Source organism: Sorex fumeus, unplaced genomic scaffold (genome assembly GCF_029834395.1).
Source record: "Sorex fumeus unplaced genomic scaffold, SorFum_2.1 ptg000024l, whole genome shotgun sequence".
NCBI classification, from domain to species: Eukaryota; Metazoa; Chordata; class Mammalia; order Eulipotyphla; family Soricidae; genus Sorex; species Sorex fumeus.
The window spans coordinates 22,994,717-23,012,847 of NW_026606081.1; the positions used below are offsets into that span (position 1 = coordinate 22,994,717).

Here is an 18,131-nt window from a genome sequence, read left to right on the forward strand (position 1 = left end):
TGACCAGCAGATGAGCCGCAGAGCCCACGGTGCCTAGAGAGGACAGCCTGGTGGCGGGCAGGGCGGCAGCCCAGGCCCAGGGGCAGGACGGGCACGGCCACTGGCATGGCAGCGTGAGCAGGCGAGCGAGCGGGGGCCAGGCTGGGGAGCCGGCACAGCCGCCACTCGGAATTCCTGGGAGGAGGTTTCTTCACTGCACGGCAGGGTGAGGATGGATTTGGACAGTGGCAGAGAGTGTGACGTCAGCGGGCAGGAATACCCAGAGCTGGAAGGGGATTATAAGCAGGTAAGGGGGACGGCTCCTTGCTGGGGACCGGCAGGGTCGAGCACCAGGAGGAGGAGGAGAAGGAGGAGCGGGGACGTTCAGGACCCGCCAGGCACCATGTCCTCCATCCACTGACCGTCCCAGGCTGGGACTGGAATGTTCCCTTGTGCATTCACTGCGAGACAGCCTCTCCGTCAGGGAATACTCTCCGTCATGATGGACACATCGCCAGCCTGCCCACCGAAACCATTACTCAAAAGTCCGACCAGCCTTTCTAACTTGAGCCTTTAAAATATATATATATATATATATATATATATATATGGAAAACAGTTTTCCTGAGCGAGGTTGGGTTGGCTACTGATTAATTTTTTGTTTTGTTTTATTTTCCCAAACAGATCCGGTATTTATTTTTCCAGGGCTTGCCTTTTCCCCAGAAAGTAGACTCGTAGGTCTGGGGGCTGTTTTGGGTGGAGAGTGTGGGTAATGACAGGTCTGAATAAAAATAGCCGAAGCTGCAGCCGGGCGGGTTGGCCGCGCGGAGCCCAGTGGACGCGTGTCCAGCCACAGGCGCGAGCAGAGGCCAGGCCGTTTGTGCTAGGTCAGGGAGCGGTCACGGCTCTGGGAGCAGAAAAGGAGCCTGCCTGGAGCCCCTGGTGGGTGGGGACCAGCACGGCCCGGAGTCTACCGTCACTGTGGCCTGTCGCGTGTGACAGAGTGGACTGTGGGGAGAGGTGGCCTTGGGGTCCGAGCTGCTCCTATGCCTGTGGCTGGGGGCTTAAACCACTTCTTTGCTTTCTCAGAGCCACTGCCAACCGCTGCTGCCTCAGAAACTGCTTCCATACCTAAAATAGATCGTGTGGCCTTCTTGTCGTCCGTGCCGGCTGGCCTAGGAAGTGCAGGGTCCTGGAGCCGCCCATCCCAGCTGTCCCTTCCTGCAGGGACATGCGGGGTCAGCCACTCCCTCCCCCAGGCCTGCAGAACAAGTGCAGTTCATGGGGCCCACCCGCCCCTTTTCCCAGACAGACGTGCAGGCCGGGCAAGAGCGAAAGCATCCCCCGCTGAGGGAGGGACAGTGAGGGGTGCAGAGCCCAGTGCCCTGAGGAGAGCTCAAGGCCCTGCTTGCAGCACCCACAGACACGCTGGTGTTCGCCCGGCTGCTGTGGAGCCCCATGGGCTGCCTAAGGCCCTGAGGAAGGCCGGGCCCTGCTGGACGGACCCCAAACATGAACATCATTCTTCCTGGTGCCAGTTTTGTGAGCATGTGCCACAACGGTGCCCTGGAAGGAAAAGCCCAGGCAGGTCACAAGTGGGTCCATGGACAGATGGTCCCTTGGACAGATGGTTCCATGGTTGGGTGGTTCCGTGGACAGATGGTTCCGTGGTTGGGTGGTCCATGGACAGATGGTCTGTGGACAGATGGTTCTGTGGTTGGGTGGTCCATGGACAGATGGTTCCGTGGACGGATGGTATCATGATTGGGTGGTTCCATGGATGGATGGTTCTGTGATTGGATGGTCCATGGACAGATGGTTCTGTGGTTGGGTGGTCCATGGACAGATGGTTCCATGGATGGATGGTATCATGATTGGGTGGCTCTGTGGATGGATGGTTCTGTGATTGGATGGTCCATGGACAGATGGTTCTGTGGTTGGGTGGTCCATGGACAGATGGTTCCATGGATGGATGGTATCATGATTGGGTGGCTCTGCGAATGGATGGTTCTGTGATTGGATGGTCCATGGACAGATGGTTCTGTGGTTGGGTGGTCCATGGACAGATGGTTCCATGGACGGATGGTATCATGATTGGGTGGCTCTGTGGATGGATGGTTCTGTGATTGGATGGTCCATGGACAGATGGTTCTGTGGACAGATGGTCCATGGACAGATGGTTCTGTGGATGGATGGTTTCGTGGACTGATGGTTCTGTGGTTGGGTGGTCCATAGACAGATGGTTCTGTTTTTGGGTGATCCATGGACGGATGGTTCTGTGGACGGATGGTTTCGTGGCACCTCATCAGACTGGCAGCCACCACTTCCGGGACACAGGGGGCAGGGCACAGGGACAGCTGCTTGGCCTGCAGTGAGGGTTTGCAGGCAGGGCCCTGGTGTGGCACCAGTGAAGGGAAGGGGCAGAAATGCAGCCCCGGCCCTCGGGATTGCTTTCCTGAATTGGAATCGTTCTTGTTCTGTTTTTCCTTCCACTCTGATGCTCTTGCTCTTTGATTGACCATAGGCACAAGTGAATCAGGTGCCGTCGCAGCCACCTGCGGCCTTGCTCTTGGCCTGCAACCCTCCAGGGCGTGTGCCTGAACCAGCACCTCCGACAGAGGCTGTGGTCATGACTCGCACTCATGTCCCTGTGCAGACGCGTCCCTGTGTGTGCTACCGACGCACTTCCCAACACAAGATTTACAGGGAAATAAGAGACCCAGTCCTCACCCCCACGTGGAGTCTGTGAGAAACTGGACCCCCTGAACCCCCCGGCCCTCATCAGCAACCGCAGCTCTCTCTCTCCACGGCCACGCTGACCAGGCCTGAGGCTGCTTCCCCAAAGTTGGGCAGACAGGCTGGGGGACAGCGGGAGGGAGGAAAGACGGTTCCCCCAAACCTGGGGTCATTCAGTGCTGGCCCCCACGCGTGTCCTCCCCCTCGCGGCCACTCCTGGCCACAGGGACTCAGCCTGTGCCCCTCCGCCTCCCCCAGAGCAGCACTTGTGGGCGCATGGCGCCCCCCCGGGGCCAACTGTGCAGGTGCATGAACACGCCCTGGCCGAGCTGCCCCTCCTTCCTCCTTTCCCTCCCTCCCTCCCTCCCTCCCTCCTCTCTCTCCAATCTCTCTCCCTCCTGGACTTAACCACTAACGTTCATTCTCTCCTGACCCCAAGTCCCTGCCCCACCCCCGCACTTCCCCTCTGACCCCAGATCCAGCCCCCCATTTCTAAAACCCTTATGCAGAGCTGGAGGACCCCTGGGTCCTGGCAGTGCACTGGGGTTCAGCTGCTTCCTGACAGTGCCCTAGATGTGGGTGCTACTGGGTCCTATCAAGGACTGGGTGACTGGGGGAGGGGAGTGGGGGAGGACAGCTATTGTTCAGCAGCGCCCCTGGGTGGGCTTCCTGGAGGAAGGTCCTGAGTGTGGGGCACCCAGGCTGTTGGGTCTGTGAGGGCGCGGCTCCCAGGGGAGAAACCCATTTTGTTGTCCACTGAGCACTAAGGACTTGGTGTATAAATGCATCACCACGGGAGCTTCTCCACGGCAACCCCCCCCCCGGCTCGGTCCCCCAAGTTCCCACCCAGTCAGTGCTCGCAGAACAAGGCGACTGAGCAGTGACCTGCCTGGGTCTGTGTCCGGCTGTACTGGCTGCCCTGTGTCTGTGTGTCCGTCTGTATTGCATCTGCAGCAGAGGCGTGGGGTGGCCGGGAGAACCAAGTTGCTAAACTTCCTTCCCCCTCCCCCCCCGCCCCCGTGCACTTGCCCCTTCGAGGCTGGTCAGTTGGGCTGTGAGGTCCTGGTCCTCCCCTGGGCACCCACCTGGATGCCCACTGGGCCCGTCAGGCATCAGAGCAGGGCAGGGAAAAGGCCACAGTGCCGGGTTCCAGCTGCTCGAGCCAGTCTCTGACAGGGGACAAAGGGCCGACAAACAAACTGAAAGGCGACTCAGAGTCTGGGATGGTGGAAAGACGCGACTCCTGGACTGTTGGGACGTGGGGCTCAGAGCTGACAGCCCGGCCCCTGCACACAGTTTCCGGGAGAAAGTGGCTCCAGAAGGACCTTGGGACACCTGGCCAGTGCCAGTTTCTCTCCTGCCCGAGGTAGTGAGTGACAAAGCCCCGAGCGTCAGTTCTTGCCCTGTCAGGCTCAGAACCCGCCGGGCGCCTGATGGCGGAGGAGAGCGTTTCCCGGGGGCCCAAGTCCTCTCTGTATCCCCAAGGATGCTGCCAGGGCAATGGGGCCCCAGGCGATGATGGCACCAGGCCAGGGGATCACTAATGGCTCACAACAGGCTCGGGCAGAGCCTAGTAACAGCCTGATGGGCATGTGACACCATGTGCCTGTCCCTACCTTGAGCTGGGGATCTGCCTCCCACCCTGGGGTGCAGGCTCTGTCTGAGGAGGGGGCTGGGGCCGGGCCAGGCAAGAGAACCCCCAGGTCAGAGACTCCCAGATCAGAGACCCCCAGGCTAGAGACCCCCAGGTTAAAGACCCCCAGGATAGAGACTTCCAGGTTAGAGACCCCCAGGTCAAAAACTCTCCCCAGGTTAGAAACCCCTCCCAGTAAGAGACCCCCCAGATCAGAGACACTCCAAATCAGAGACTGTCCCCAGGCCAGAGACTCCAAGGTCAGAGACCCCCAGGCTAGGGACCCTCGCCAGGTTAGGGACCCTCGCCCAGTGAGATCCCCTTTGCCTGGCCAGGCCCACAGCCCGAGTCAGAGCTGGTGTTTGCTGGACCCGCCTGTGCCCAGCTGCTCCCAGTCCTCACAGCACCCTTGGGGCCCCCTCTCCTGGGCACCCCACGAGCTGCTCCCTGAGCCTTGGCCCCTCGTGCAGTGTAGCCAGGAGGGCTCAGGCTCGAAGTGGTTAAGGACCTGGTGGGGGACACAGGGCTGCTGCCGTCCCGCTCTGCGGCACTGGGGGCACAGCCTCGGAACAGCCGTGGGACAGACGCACCCACCAGGAAGCCAGGGGAGACCCGTTTCCTTGTCCCTGTGTGCCTGGGGATGGTGATCCTGAGGCACCACCCCTGACCGTTGGTAGCTCTTCCCCACACCAAGCACCCGCCGCTCTGGGTTTGCTTCAGATTCGTTTCCCAGGGTGTGTCCCTGAGAACCTGGGGACCCACTGCTGTGCCCCCAAGAACGAGCCAGAGACACAGAAAAGGCCCCAGCCCCCCTCTGGGGCTCAGGAGAGGCACTACTGGGGCTGGAGAGGAGAAAGGGGCTGCGAGGGGCGACAGGACCCCAGACACCCACGTCCTGACCAGTGTGAGGGTGACAGACACCCACACCCTAACCACTGTGTGAGTGATGGACACCTACGTCCTGACCGGTGTGAGGGTGACGGACACCCACGTCCTGACCAGTGTGAGGGACACCCATGTCCTGACCACTGTACGGGTGATGGACACCCACGTCCTGACCAATGTGAGGGGGGTGGACACCCACACCCTGACCATTGTGCGGGTGACAGACACCCACACCCTGACCAGTGTGAGTGTGATGGACACCCACATCCTGACCAGTGAGAGGGGGACGGACACCCACATCCTGACCACTGTGTGAGTGATGGACACCTATGTCCTGACCCGGTGTGAGGGTGACGGACACCCACGTCCTGACCAGTGTGAGGGGGACAGACACCCACACCCTGACCACTGTGCGGGTGCTGACCATGAGAGCTGGGGACACCAAGCTTGAGGACCCGTCACCATTTGAGCAGGAGTAGGAGGGTCAGCTCCAACAGCCGCCCTGACCGCAGGTCCAGGTTCAGAGGTGCCCGGTCCCTTCTAAACTGTTCCCCTAAAATCTCTCCTTCCAGTCCCCATGCTGGGCGGAGTGTCCTGCCCCTGCTGGCACGGAGCGGGCTGGGAGACAGGCAGAACCTCTGGTGCTTCCAGTGGTAGAGGCCCAGGCTGCCCTCCTGTGGATGACAAGGGTTTGTTTCGGTTTGGGGGCCACACCCAGCAGTGCTCAGGGCTTGCTCTGCCATGGCTTAGGGACCAGACATGGTGCTGGGGCTCAAACCCGGGTAGGCCACATACAAGGCAAGCGCCCGCCCCACTATCCACTGTCCTTCCTATGGCTCCAGCCTCTGACCGGGTTTTTGTTTGTTTGTTTGTTTATATTTTCGGGTCACACCTGGCAATGCACAGGGGTTACTCCTGGCTCTGCACTCAGGTATCACTCCCGGTGGTGCTCAGGGGACAATATGGGATGCTGGGGACCGAACCCGGGTCAGCCGCATGCAAGGCAAACACCCTACCTGCTGTGCTATCGCTCCAGCCCCCTGACCGGGTTTTTAAGAAGGTTCTAATGGCTTGGGGAAACTCCAGAGACCGTTAGTGCTCCAGTTTCGTGCTTATGATTTTTTTTAAATTTTATTTTTATAAAGTAGTTCACGATTTTTTATTACATTCAATATTCAAACACCAATCCCACCACCATTACACTTCCCCACCATCATATTTTGGCTCTTTGCATCCAGAACCCCAACCCCTGCCCCAAAGCAAAACCAGAATAATTTATTTTGTATTGTTTGTTATCAGTAAACCGGCTGAAAATGCTCCAAAAACTTTCCTTAGAGGAGAATGTGTGAAGATTGTTGTATTTCACCCAGGGGCCATTGAGCCTTTCTGTAAGAGATTACTAATATGTTGTTAAGAATTGAGCCTTGTGTATGTATGTATGTGTGTGTATATCTTTAAAAATATATTTCCCTCTAAGATTGGTTGCCATCTACTTTATTAGTTTCTTATTTTATAAATTAGTTCCCAATATTTGATTACATTTAATATTCACCAATAAACACCAATCCCACCACCATTACACCTTCCCACCACCAAATTCAGGATATTTCCATCCCAAGCCAATCCCTGTCCCAAAACACAACCGAAAGAATATATTTTGTCTTGTCTGTTATGAAGAACTGCTGAACATGCTTACAGAAAAGTGTTCATATAGGAAACTGTGAAGATTGTTCTGTTTTGGCAGGAGCTAGTAAGACATCCTATAGAATATCACTAACATGTTGATAAAGTTTGGGTGACGTGAGCTTTGGTATCTATGTCTGAAAATATGTATGTATGCATATATGTATATATTTCCTCCTATGATTTGTTGCCTACTGTCTGAACCCCACCAAATACGGCCTGGTAATTATGGAGAATGGGTAGGGAGTGTCTTAGGATGTGTTGCACGGCTGCTTTTGCGGCCGCGTGGTCCAGGAATATGTTCACTCAGATGTGAGGCGTGGCCTGAGCATGTGGGGAGTGGCCTTGAGTGTGGCAGCAGTGGGGTCCTGGAGGTCGGCTGCGGTGCTGGGTCCTTTGGGCCGCGGGGGGCCTCACCCACCCTCTCCCTCTGGGGTGCCATCTCGGGTTTTTGAAACGGGAGATGCTACATCCAGAAGATGCAGCGCTGTGAAGAAATACACCAGGTGCTCTCTGGGGCCAGGAGCCTGTAGCAGGCAGACTTCCCGGGGTGCACGGGGTGACAGCGAGAACGTAACGGGGTTCGTAAGCCCTCCCTCCACCGCACCCCCGCTTGGTTGCGAGTCCAAAGCATCGTCATGGCGCCAGCAGAAGGGTCTGGGCTGTGGGCCCACGAGGGCCATCCGGGTGAGCTTACACATCTGCCTGTGTGCAGTCCCCAAACCTGGGCCCCTGTGGACCCCGGCCCTGGCCACTAGCACAGCACTGTCACCTGTGGGTTTATTCCAGAGTCCCTGTGCACTCAGTGGTCTGGGGGCCAGGGGCGCTGAGTGAGGACCTTCCCATGGGCTCTGGGGTGAAGAAATGCTCTCACTGACCACACAGAACTGACCTGGCAGGTTTCAGAACATTGCAGTGAATTTGTTTCAAGAGGTCTTGTGAGCTCTGGTTCTGTTTTGACAGAATGGGGACAAGCATCCAGTCCTCTGTGTGTGTGTGTGTGTGCGCGCGCGCGCGCTCCTGCATGTGTGCCTATCTTCATCTGTGAGTGATGTGTGTACACCTGTGTGTGCTTGTGTGTGGGTGTGTGCATGTGTGTGTTCATGTTTGCATGCATATGTGCATATAAGTGTGCAGATGTGTGGTGGGTGTGCTGGGGAGTGGACCCAGAGCCTTCCTTACTCATTCAAGACAAGTGATCTGTCACTGAGCTATATTCTTGGCCCTTTTTTGGTGGGGACACAGCTGGTGATGCTCAGGGGTTACTCCTGGCTCTGTACTCAGGAATTACTCCTGGGGGTGCTCGGGGGACCATATGGGATGCCAGGGATTGAACCTGGGTCAGCCATGTGCAAGGCAAATGCCCTCCCTGCTGTGCTATCGCTCCGGCCCCAGCTGTTTTATTCCCCGAGGATACGCATTTCTGATCCCCCAGCACTGTTAAAAGCAGAGTCTGAGCAGAGTCGGGTTGAAGGACTTTGACCAAAGCCGGCGCTGTGCACACGTGCCAGCCCTCCACAGCAGGACAGGCAGTCCCCTGGGATTCTCCAGCCCGCGGACCTGCCCGGGGTCAGTGGTGGTGGGGCCCACCTGTCCATCTGAGTCCATCCGTCTTTGCCGAGTGGAGGCAGAGACATTGTCACCCTGGGTGGGAGAACCGTGGGACGCGGGATGGCCTCACCCACCAGCACTTTCCTCAGCCTCTCAGCTGGCAGGAAGCAGCTTCATCCCAGCGAACTGAGCAGAGACCAGCTGGCGCCCTGTAGGGAAGGGCTGGTGTGTATCATTGGAAGGGGGAACCCCAGCCCGATCCCCCAGAACCAGGGAGGTCACTCCCAAGCGCCCTCCCTCAAAAAACAAACCCGGAACTAACCCCGGGAATGCCGAGCACAGCCGCCACGCGGATGCCTGGGCCCCCTGAGCCCGTCGTCCTCCAGCCTCATGCCGTGTCTTTATTTCCACAGCCCGTTCCTGGCGTGTTCTGTGGCTTGAAGCGATGTCCCCTCACAGCCTTTCTTGTCCCCCCGACTGCAGGCACAGAAAAATGAGAGGGAGTCGATCCGGCAGAAGCTGGCACTGGGGAGCTTCTTCGATGACGGCCCGGGCATCTACACCAGCTGCAGCAAGAGCGGGAAGCCCAGCCTGTCCTCCAGGTGAGCATCTGGTGCCAGCCCCAGCCACGGCGCTGCCCCCGGCCTAGGTCCGGCCCGGCTGCTTCTCCTGTTGGCCAGGGCTTATGTGAGGGGCTGCAGGTTTTGTCCCATTTGTCCCACTGGCCGTGGGGGTCAGGTGGGGGAGGGTCGGCTTTTGGTCTCAGTTCTTCTCAAGACGTTCCTGGTCGGCAAGGTGCTGTGGGGGTCCCCACTTAAGGGAACTGGCTGGCGCTTGTGCAGAGTTGTAGGAGGCCCACCCCACCCTGCTGTCCTCCTCCATCGGGTTGGCCCCCGGGCCCAGCCCTGCTCCCTACCCACTCCACCGAGTTTCTGCACGGCTCCGGGTGCGAGCCCCCATGTGGTAAACTGAAGGGGCGGCGTGGTAAGTGGCCACACCCAGCGCCCTGACCGCTCCTCGCTCACAGCTGTGTTCTGGCCTCGGGCTGTGGGGAAGGCGTCGGTGGGCTCGGGGACACTCGTGGGCCCGGGCGCCCGGAGTCTGCAGAGCCAGGCGAGCCCAGCTGACGGCGCTGCTCCTAAGCTCCCTGGCCCGTCTGCCGTTCCTGCAAGTTGGTCATGGCATATGCCAGCTCTGGGCTGTCTTTAGGAGACTCCGTCTGACATCGGGGTCTCCTCTTGGAGACTGTCTGTCCGTCTGACTTCAGTGCGCCTGCCCAATGTTCCGGAGACTTGGTTTTGTTCACCGGGTGGGGAGGACAGAAATTCACTGGACTTCCCGCCACGTCCCCTCCCTTCAGAAGTGTCTGACCCAGGCTCGTAATCACATTTCTGTTTTCTTTTTCTTTTTTTTCAATCTTTATCTATTTATTTGGTTTTTGTGCCACTCCTGGGGTTGCTCAGGACTCCTTCCTGGCTGTGTGTTTGGGGATCACTCCTGGCAGGGCTCGGGGGACCATCTGGAGGGCCAGGGATTGAATCTGGGTGGGCCGCGTGCAAGGCCAGCACCCTCCCCGCCGTAGCGTCGTCCGTGCCTGTTCTCCCCTTGTGCTGTGGTGTTGAGTTTCTCAGCATGTTGTATGTCGCATGGCTGTTGCCCAACTCTCCTCACGCCAAATCTTCATGACCAAACTCCTGGCTGCAACATAATTCACTCCCATTACACTCACGGTCCCCGCTTTCTGCTGTCTGGTGTCAAAAGCATCTTCTTCCCCAAGGCCCAGAAGACATTAACCTCAATTTCCTGCCCAGAGCTGCAAGCTATTCACTTTTTTGCTAAGTCTTGAGCCAGAGGGACCTGGCATGGGGCGGTCTCGGCTCTCTCCCCTGCTGTGTCCGCGCTGTGTGTGGGGAATTATCTGATGTCCTGCTCTGGCTAGAGGACCTGGCCAGGGGTGTGGGACCCACCGGCCACAGGGGTGCACGGCTCCTGGACAGATGTTTCTCTCCCTCCAGTGGTGACTCAGAGTAACTGTCAGTCGAGCTTTTTTTTTTTTCTTTTTCTTTTTTCTTAATTTTCTTTCATTTAAATTTTATTTTCTGTTGGATTCATTTGTTTGGGAAACCAAACCTGGCCGTGCTCAGAGGTCGCTTCCGATAGTATCAGAGGTCACTGGCGGTGCTGAGGACCGAGCCTGAGTCTTTGTGCTCTGATCCTCGAGTAATTTTGAAATCATTGAATCAAGTTTCTTAACGTCGAGTTCCTTAACGTCAAGTTCCTTACCGTTGTCTCGGGACTGGGCTGGGATTGCCCGGGGTGGAGGAGTCAGTCAGGAGTCAGGGCAGTTTATTCACACCTGGAAGCTTCCCAGCGCAAGCATGGGCCTGCCTTTATTTACATCTTCCCGAATATTCCTGCGGAAGCTTTCGCAACCTTCCATGTAAAGTCACTGACTGTCCATCTTTGTCCCGTTGATTTCTGGATACTTGATATTCCGTAGGGCCTCCGGCCCCTTAAAAAGTCACTCTCTGCTCATCATCCTCCCGATTTCTCTGCCCCCCTCCCTTCTAATAAGCCTGCTTGGGGGCTTAGGGGGATTTTTAAGCAATATCATCTACCCTCCCCGCCAAAAAAAAAAAAATCCCTCGAAGCTTCTTGTCTCGCTTTCCAGTGCCTGCTTTTCCCTATTCATTGCACTGTCTGGGTCCCCCCATACCCTAGGGTTTAAACTGGTGGTAATTAAAATCGCAGCTCATCCTTTGTATTTATTTTTTGGCAGGAGTGTCACACAGGTGCTCCAGCCATCCTGGGGATACTGGCCCAGCTTGCTGTGCGGCTCGGCCCTGCGGTGCTGGGGATCCCTGTGGCACCCGGGCATGGGCACCCCCAACAGTAGGCATTTGTGGTCCCAGGGATTGAACTTGTATCAAACTCACGCTGGGCATGCGTCCAGCCACTGGACCAGCTCCTGGTTCATGTCCCACACTGAATGGAACGTACCTCCTAATTCCCCATTGATAACGGGGCTCCGATGGGTGGGAGCAACAGCACAGCAGGTAGGACGCTAGCCTTGTATGCTGCTGATCCTAGTTCAATCCCTGGCATCCCATAGGGTCCCCCAAGCACCATTAAGAGTGAGTCCTGAGCACAGAGCCAGGAGTAACCCCAAAGCATCACTGGGTGTGACCCAAAAAACAAAAAAAAGGGGGGGGAGAAAAGGAGGTCAGAGAGGTAATATAGGAGTTAAGTGCTTGGGACAAACCCCAGTTCAGTCTTTGGCAGCTTAAAGTGGTCCCCTGAGTGCCACCGGGAGAGACTCCTGAACACAGAGCCAGGAGTGAGTCCTGGCAGGGCCCAAAACTCAAAAAAAAAAGGGGGGAGGGAGTTGTTATTGTTTCGTTTTATGAGATTAGTGATATTTCTTTATATTGATAATTTACGAAGGACTTCTACATGCCAGGGTATTTAACTATCGTGTTCTTTCCTGCACCTGTTGAGATAATTGGATGATTTGTTCTATGCATCTTTTCATGAACTGCATTTCCAAACATTAATAATTCCTACATACCTGATAGAAACCAGGATTGGTTAGAAGTATTTTTTTTTCATACACTACGAGGGCTGGAGCGATAGCACAGCGGGTAGGGCGTTCGCCTTACACGCGGCCAACATGGCCGACCCGAGTTCGATTCCTCCGCCCCTCTGGGAGAGCCCGGCAAGCTACCGAGAGTGTCTCGCCCGCACGGCAGAGCCTGGCAAGCTCCCCGTGACGTATTTGATATGCCAGACACAGTAACAACAAAGTCTCCAATGGAGACGTTACTGGGCCCGCTCGAGCAAATCGACGATCAATGGGAGGGCCTTTACCTTTACCTTTTACGAGGTATTGCACTGCACTGTAGTACTGCCCTCCCATTGTTCATCAATTTGCGTGAGCGGGCACCAGTCTCCATTGTGAGACTTCTTGTTACTGGTTTTGGCATATCGAATATGCCACGGGGAGGTTGCCAGGTCTTGCCGTGTGGGCAGGATACTCTCGGTAGCTTGCCGGGTTCTCTGAGAGGGACAGAGGAATCAAAGCCAGGTCGGCCTCGTGCAGGACAGATGCCCTACCCACTGTGCTGTCGCTCCAGTCCTATGAAGTATTACTTATAAAAATCATGATATTGTTTAGAAGATCAATTTTTTTTTTTTTTTGCTTTTTGGGTTGCACCTGGCGATGCACAGGGGTTACTCCTGGCTCTGCATTCAGGAGTTACTCCTGGCGGTGCTCAGGGGGCCATGTGGGATGCTGGGAATTGAACCTGTGTCAGCTGCATGAAAGGCAAACGCCCTACCCGCTGTGCTATCGCTCCAGCACCTAGAAGATTAACTTTTATTTGTAATATTTATTGAGCTTTTCATATGATACCCTTATTTATCATTTTGATATTTTTATGTTTTATTTTTGGTCTGGGGGCCACACCCGGCTGTGCTCAGGGACAACTCCTGCCTCGGTGCTCAGGGGTCCGGTGATGCTCAAGGGACCATGCGCGTTCCGGGGCTCAAACCCAGGCTTCCAGCGTGCAAAACTGCGTCCACCACTGAGGCACCATGCCTACCCTATAAAACACAAGTAGAAAGTAGAAAATGCAAGCCAGCTCCCAGCAGTCCCGTAAGGACATGCCAGCTACTTGCAGCAAAGGAATTTTTGGTGCTGCTTTATAGCCCCAGGAATTAAATTGGACTGGTACTGAAACGTAGCCAATATAAGAAGAGCTGCATTCCCCCCCCCCTCTGAAATTTGCTAATCCACGCACAAGGAGCCTTTTTAAGCTGGGACGGGATGACCTTTGTCATTTCTTCTTTTTCTCTTTAAAATTGTGTCTGTGAAAGGATTTTTCAGAAGCTTTAGAGGAAATGAGGAAAAAAACATGAATTGCCTATTTCTGAAATAAGATTTCGAAGAGATAGTAGAATCATTCATGCTCTTTAGAAAATGAAGTTTCTCTTCTTTCTTCCCATGTATGATGCTCTTCTACAGAAGCCATTTCGCTGACCAAATGTATCTTAAATGAGCATTTTGGATTCTGAGCTCTCTAGCATCAGCTCATTAAAGGTAATGTAAGCTGGGCTGGAGCCATAGGACAGCAGGGAGGGCACTTGCCCCGCGCACGGCCCGCTCAGGGCTGCTCCCCGTCATGAGTGGTCCCTGGGCACTGGCGGGTGTGGCCCCAGCTCCCAAAAATAAACCCCTGGGGCTGGAGCTGTAGCCCAGTGGGTAGGGCATTTGCCTTGCACACAGCCAACCTGGGTTCGATTCCCAGCATCCCATATGGTCCCCCAAGTTCCTGAGTGCAGAGCCAGTCGGAACCCCTGAGCATCACTGATGTGACCAAAAAACAAAAAATAAAAATAAACCCCCCAAAGGTGCTTGGGACTTGGCCACCCTGAGGACGTACGGGAGGCTTGCCATAGTCTCCTGCGATCTTTCTTCATAGGTGACGTTAGAACCAGCTCTCGACCCTCCTTGCCATCCACGCCTCTCCTCCCATGCCCTCTCTGTCCTTCTCCAGTATAAGTTTGATGTGCGTGTACCTATAAATACAGTTGAATATCCTTGCTCACCAGGTGGGCGCTGGGTGGTGTCTGCCTTCCCCAACAAAGATCTGGAAGGTTCTGGGAAACAGAATCACCCGCTCTCCCACCCATTCCCCTGAGGAGCCCCTGAGACTTCGTTGGAGTCTCGATTGCTAGTCACTGCCCTCCACAGTCCCACCGTCTCTGCCACAAAGCTCGTTTCTATTCAGAGTGATGAACTGCGAGCGCCCACTGAGACCAGCCCATGTGCAGATGGTCCCGTCAGGACCCACCACTCCTTTTGCCGCTGGGGGACATGGCGTGACTGAGCCCTGAGTCACAGTCACAGCCACGGGCCCTGGCAGCTGAGTCTGCTGAGAAACGTTTTTGCAGTGCCGGAGACTCGAGACTAGAGTGGGGCAGGTGTTTGCCAGGTGACCTGGGTTTCACCCCCAGCACCTCCTGAGCTCTGCCAGGAGTAGTCCCTTAGCACAGAGCCAGGCGTAAGCCCTGGGCACTGCCAGGTGTGGCACAGTGACCACCAACACACACACACACACACACACAAAGGATTTGCAAGAGTTCCGTGTGCCACGCTGAGAAGGAGCGGCCTTGGGTTCTGCAGCTGCTGGCCTGGGCCACCCGGGACCCTTTGCCTGCGAGGCACATTGGCCCTGGTCCCGGTGGGCGGCCATGCCGGAGGCTGCCCTCTCGGCGGCAGGGAAAGGACAGCAGCGTCGGCCTCTCGTAGCACTGCAGCTGGCTCTCTGCAGCACATTTCCCCCAAGCAGTGCTGCCGACCTGGCAGCCCACGGCCCGAGCGTCTCCGGCTTCCCGTGGTGGTCTCCGTGTGGAACCTGCTTTCGGTTACGTCAAGGCTGCACCTCAGGCCTCTCCACGCCCGAGTCGTGGCATGTAAATCCCTCTCGCCTACTGCTTAAAAAGCCACTGGTGCGGCTGGCGCAATAGCACAGCGGGTAGGGCGTTTACCTTGCACGCGGCCAACCCGGGTTCGATTCGCAGCATCCCATATGGTCCCCCGAACACCGCCAGGAGTGATTCCTGCATGCAGAGCCAGGAGTAACCCCTGAGCATCGCTGGGCGTGACCCTAAAAAAAGAAAAAAAAGCCACTGGTGTTATCTACAGAAAATCTGTTTGTTTGAGTGCCTTCCTCTGGGAATTATTCCCAGTCTCCCCCTCCCCCCAAAATATTCCATAGCTTCAAAGCCGACGAGATTTGAAGGCGCCCTTTATTTTTTTTTCCTTTTGGGTCACACCCGGCGATGCACAGGGGTTACTCCTGGCTCTGCACTCAGGAGTTGCTCCTGGCAGTGCTCAGGGGACCCTATGGGATGCTGGGAATCGAACCTGGGTCGGCCGCGTGCATGGCAAAGGCCCTCCCCGCTGTGCTATCTCTCCAGCCCCAGAAGACGCCCTTTAAAGACTCGGGAGATGAACATGGCAAAACCGACTCTACCACACCAGCAGACCTTCCCGTTCCCAGACCTGACGGGAAAGCAAATCGCTATTTGTGCAACTTGCTTTGTCTAAACAAATAACCTCACGTTACAATAATGCAGGCGACCCTGGTTTAATCAGGTGCAATTAATTTTGTGCCGGGAAAATTTGACGTCTTGCCGGAGGCAGAGCCAGCTGTGTCCTGTCTGAGGACTTTTTTTCCCTTTCCTTTTCTCTTTCTTTAAGCTGCCTGTGAGAATTCAGCTGTCAGGGATCCTGCGGGAGGATGGTGGGCGGGGGAGGGGGGTGAAGGCCAGAGGCTCAGCGACAGCAGTGGAGGCTGCTCTAATTAACAGCGCACCCAGGAAGGGTTTCTCATGGCGCTGACAGGCTGCGTCTCTCTCTGCCCTTTGAACCGGCTTCCCTCCACGCTGCCCATCACGCACATGGAGACGTGCCTCCGAACACGGCCAAGGGCACTCGCTGCTTCCAGAAAGCTCTGCAGGACCTCAGATGTGCTGTGTCTGCTGAGGGTTGGTCATGATCCTTTGGCTCAGTCATGGGCGATTTTCTTGGCCTGTCAGACCAGCCTTGTCCCGGTGATTTCACAGAGTTAAAAAAAAAATACATACATATACATACACACACACATACACACAGAGTTGGGTTATGCTTCCCCAAAACCAGCCGCCGCATGAGAAAGCCACCTCCTTCCACCCAGCATTTCTGTTTTGTGTCCTCGGAAGGGCTCCTTCTGCCTTATTTGGAGACGGCCTTTCCCACACGTGTCTTGGTGTGAGCAAAAATAGGAGGGAAATTCTCTGGCGCAGAGACTCCCGACGCCTGTCACCAGGGAGCCCTTCGGGGCAGCCTCCCTTCCCCCCATCTGCTTGCACAGGGACAGCTGTGCCTCACTGCACGCCTCCAGGCCTGTGCCATGGCCCCCACTCTGGGCCCTTGTCCTTGCTGTCAAAGGCAGACACTAGACCAGCAGGACCCCCTCTGCCAGGGGCCTGCCACCCCCTGCTCTGTGGCCCTCCCCACCCGAGCTCCGTCCCGGGGCGGCTGCCTGGCACTCTGAGAGTCCAGAGCACAGCCTTGATGCTCACCAGGCCAGGGAGGAGGGGACAGGGGCGAGACAGGAAACCACCCCTGGTGAAGCCACACAAACCCTTATCACTCACCAGAGAAAGGCCCCTGAGCCGCGAGAGGATGCAGAGGGCTGGAGGCTGCGGGAACCAGCGCCACGTGGGACCCCCCGGGCACCGAGCCAGGAGCCATGGCACAGCGGGGAGGGCATTTGCCCTGCACACAGCCGACCCGGGCTCAATTCCCAGCATCCCATCTGGTCCCCCAAGCTCACCAGGAGTGACCCCTAAGCACAGAGCCAGGAGCGAGCCCTGGAGTGCTTGGGGGACCCTGTGGGATGCTGGGGATCAAACCCGGGTCAGCCGCATGCAATACACACTGTGCTATTGCTCCAGCCCCTCAGCATCCCAGAGTGCCCCCTCCGCAGGCCCACCGGAGTGATCCCGGAGCACCACCGGTTAGGGCCCAAGACCAAGAAATTCAGTCAACCGAGTCCATCCGCTAAAAGCATCTGGTTGTCGCGCCTGCCCCCCCCCCCACTCCAGGTCTCCTTGCCTCAGTTGGCAGCCACAGCACTGGCCATCTGTGGCCTGCTCTGGCCTGCGCCCCACCTGTCCTCACACCTGGACATCAGTCCCCCAGGCCCGCCCTCCGCCTGCTTGGGCACTCTTGGCCACTAGGCTCCTTGCTGCCTTTGGTGTTTTGTTTTTCTTTCTTTCATTTCCTTTTCTCTGCCCAGGTGTGGATTTATTCCTGAGGTGCCCTCGCCTAGTTGACCTCTGCCTTGCTTCTCCCGGGGGTTAGTTGGGGTGGGGGGCGGGAAGGGGGGGAGTGGCCAGAGGCCAGTCCTAAAATGTGCCAGCCACGTCCATGCGCGTCTGGGGACACCGGGTTCCCGGCTGGCATTAGTCCCCTTTGTGTGTTCTCTCTCTGCGCTGGCTCCTTTCCCATCTCGCGGCGTCTCTGTTTTCTTGTGAGCTAATGACCCGGCACTCAGTACCTGTTCTCAGACCTGGCCTCTGCTCCTAGTTCTCCCGCTGACTTCATGTCCCTCTGCTGCAAAGTCCGGAGCTGTGAAAGACCTCTGGGCCCAGCAAGAAACCGAAAGCGTGAGGTAGACTCTCAGTCCATGGCCATAAAGGACCGGGGGGTGCACCTAGCCGGCCAGGACAGCTGCCCTTGGCTTCTAGTTCTTTTTGTAGTTGTATCATTTGGGTGTTTTGTTTTGTTGTTTTGTTTGCCACACCCAGTGATGCTCAGGTCTGATCCTGGCTCTGTACTCAGGGATCACTCCTGGCGGGGCTCAGGTTGGCCTCGTGCTGAGGAGACGCCTCATCCGTCGTCCAGATGCTCTGCCCCTGCCCCAGCTTTCATGCCAGCATTTGTGGAGCTGTAAAGGTGCCGCTCAGCACAGGTGCATGAAACCGAACAACCTTCCCGGCCTCATCCACAGTCAGTCTTAGTCCTTTGTGCGTGTGATGCCAGCGTGCAGGGAAGCTGGGCTCTGTGGAGAGCGTGCAGGGGACCTTGGACTGGGAACCTTGGGTGGTGGGGAAC

At 56.6% G+C, this 18,131-nt stretch overlaps 1 protein-coding gene across 4 annotated transcripts in view; it reads left to right on the plus strand.

The window, feature by feature from the left end:
* SCHIP1 (schwannomin interacting protein 1) overlaps positions 1–18,131 on the plus strand; it is a 179,192-nt gene that overhangs the window by 155,651 nt on the left and 5,410 nt on the right. For 3 of the 4 annotated variants that reach the window (XM_056113942.1, XM_056113943.1, XM_056113944.1), the window contains one exon: positions 8,951–9,069. In XM_056113942.1, coding sequence (XP_055969917.1) covers positions 8,951–9,069 — 119 coding nt within the window. Of the gene's footprint in view, positions 1–8,950; positions 9,074–18,131 lie in introns of those variants that run through there. The other variant, XM_056113945.1, reaches the window with a different exon arrangement.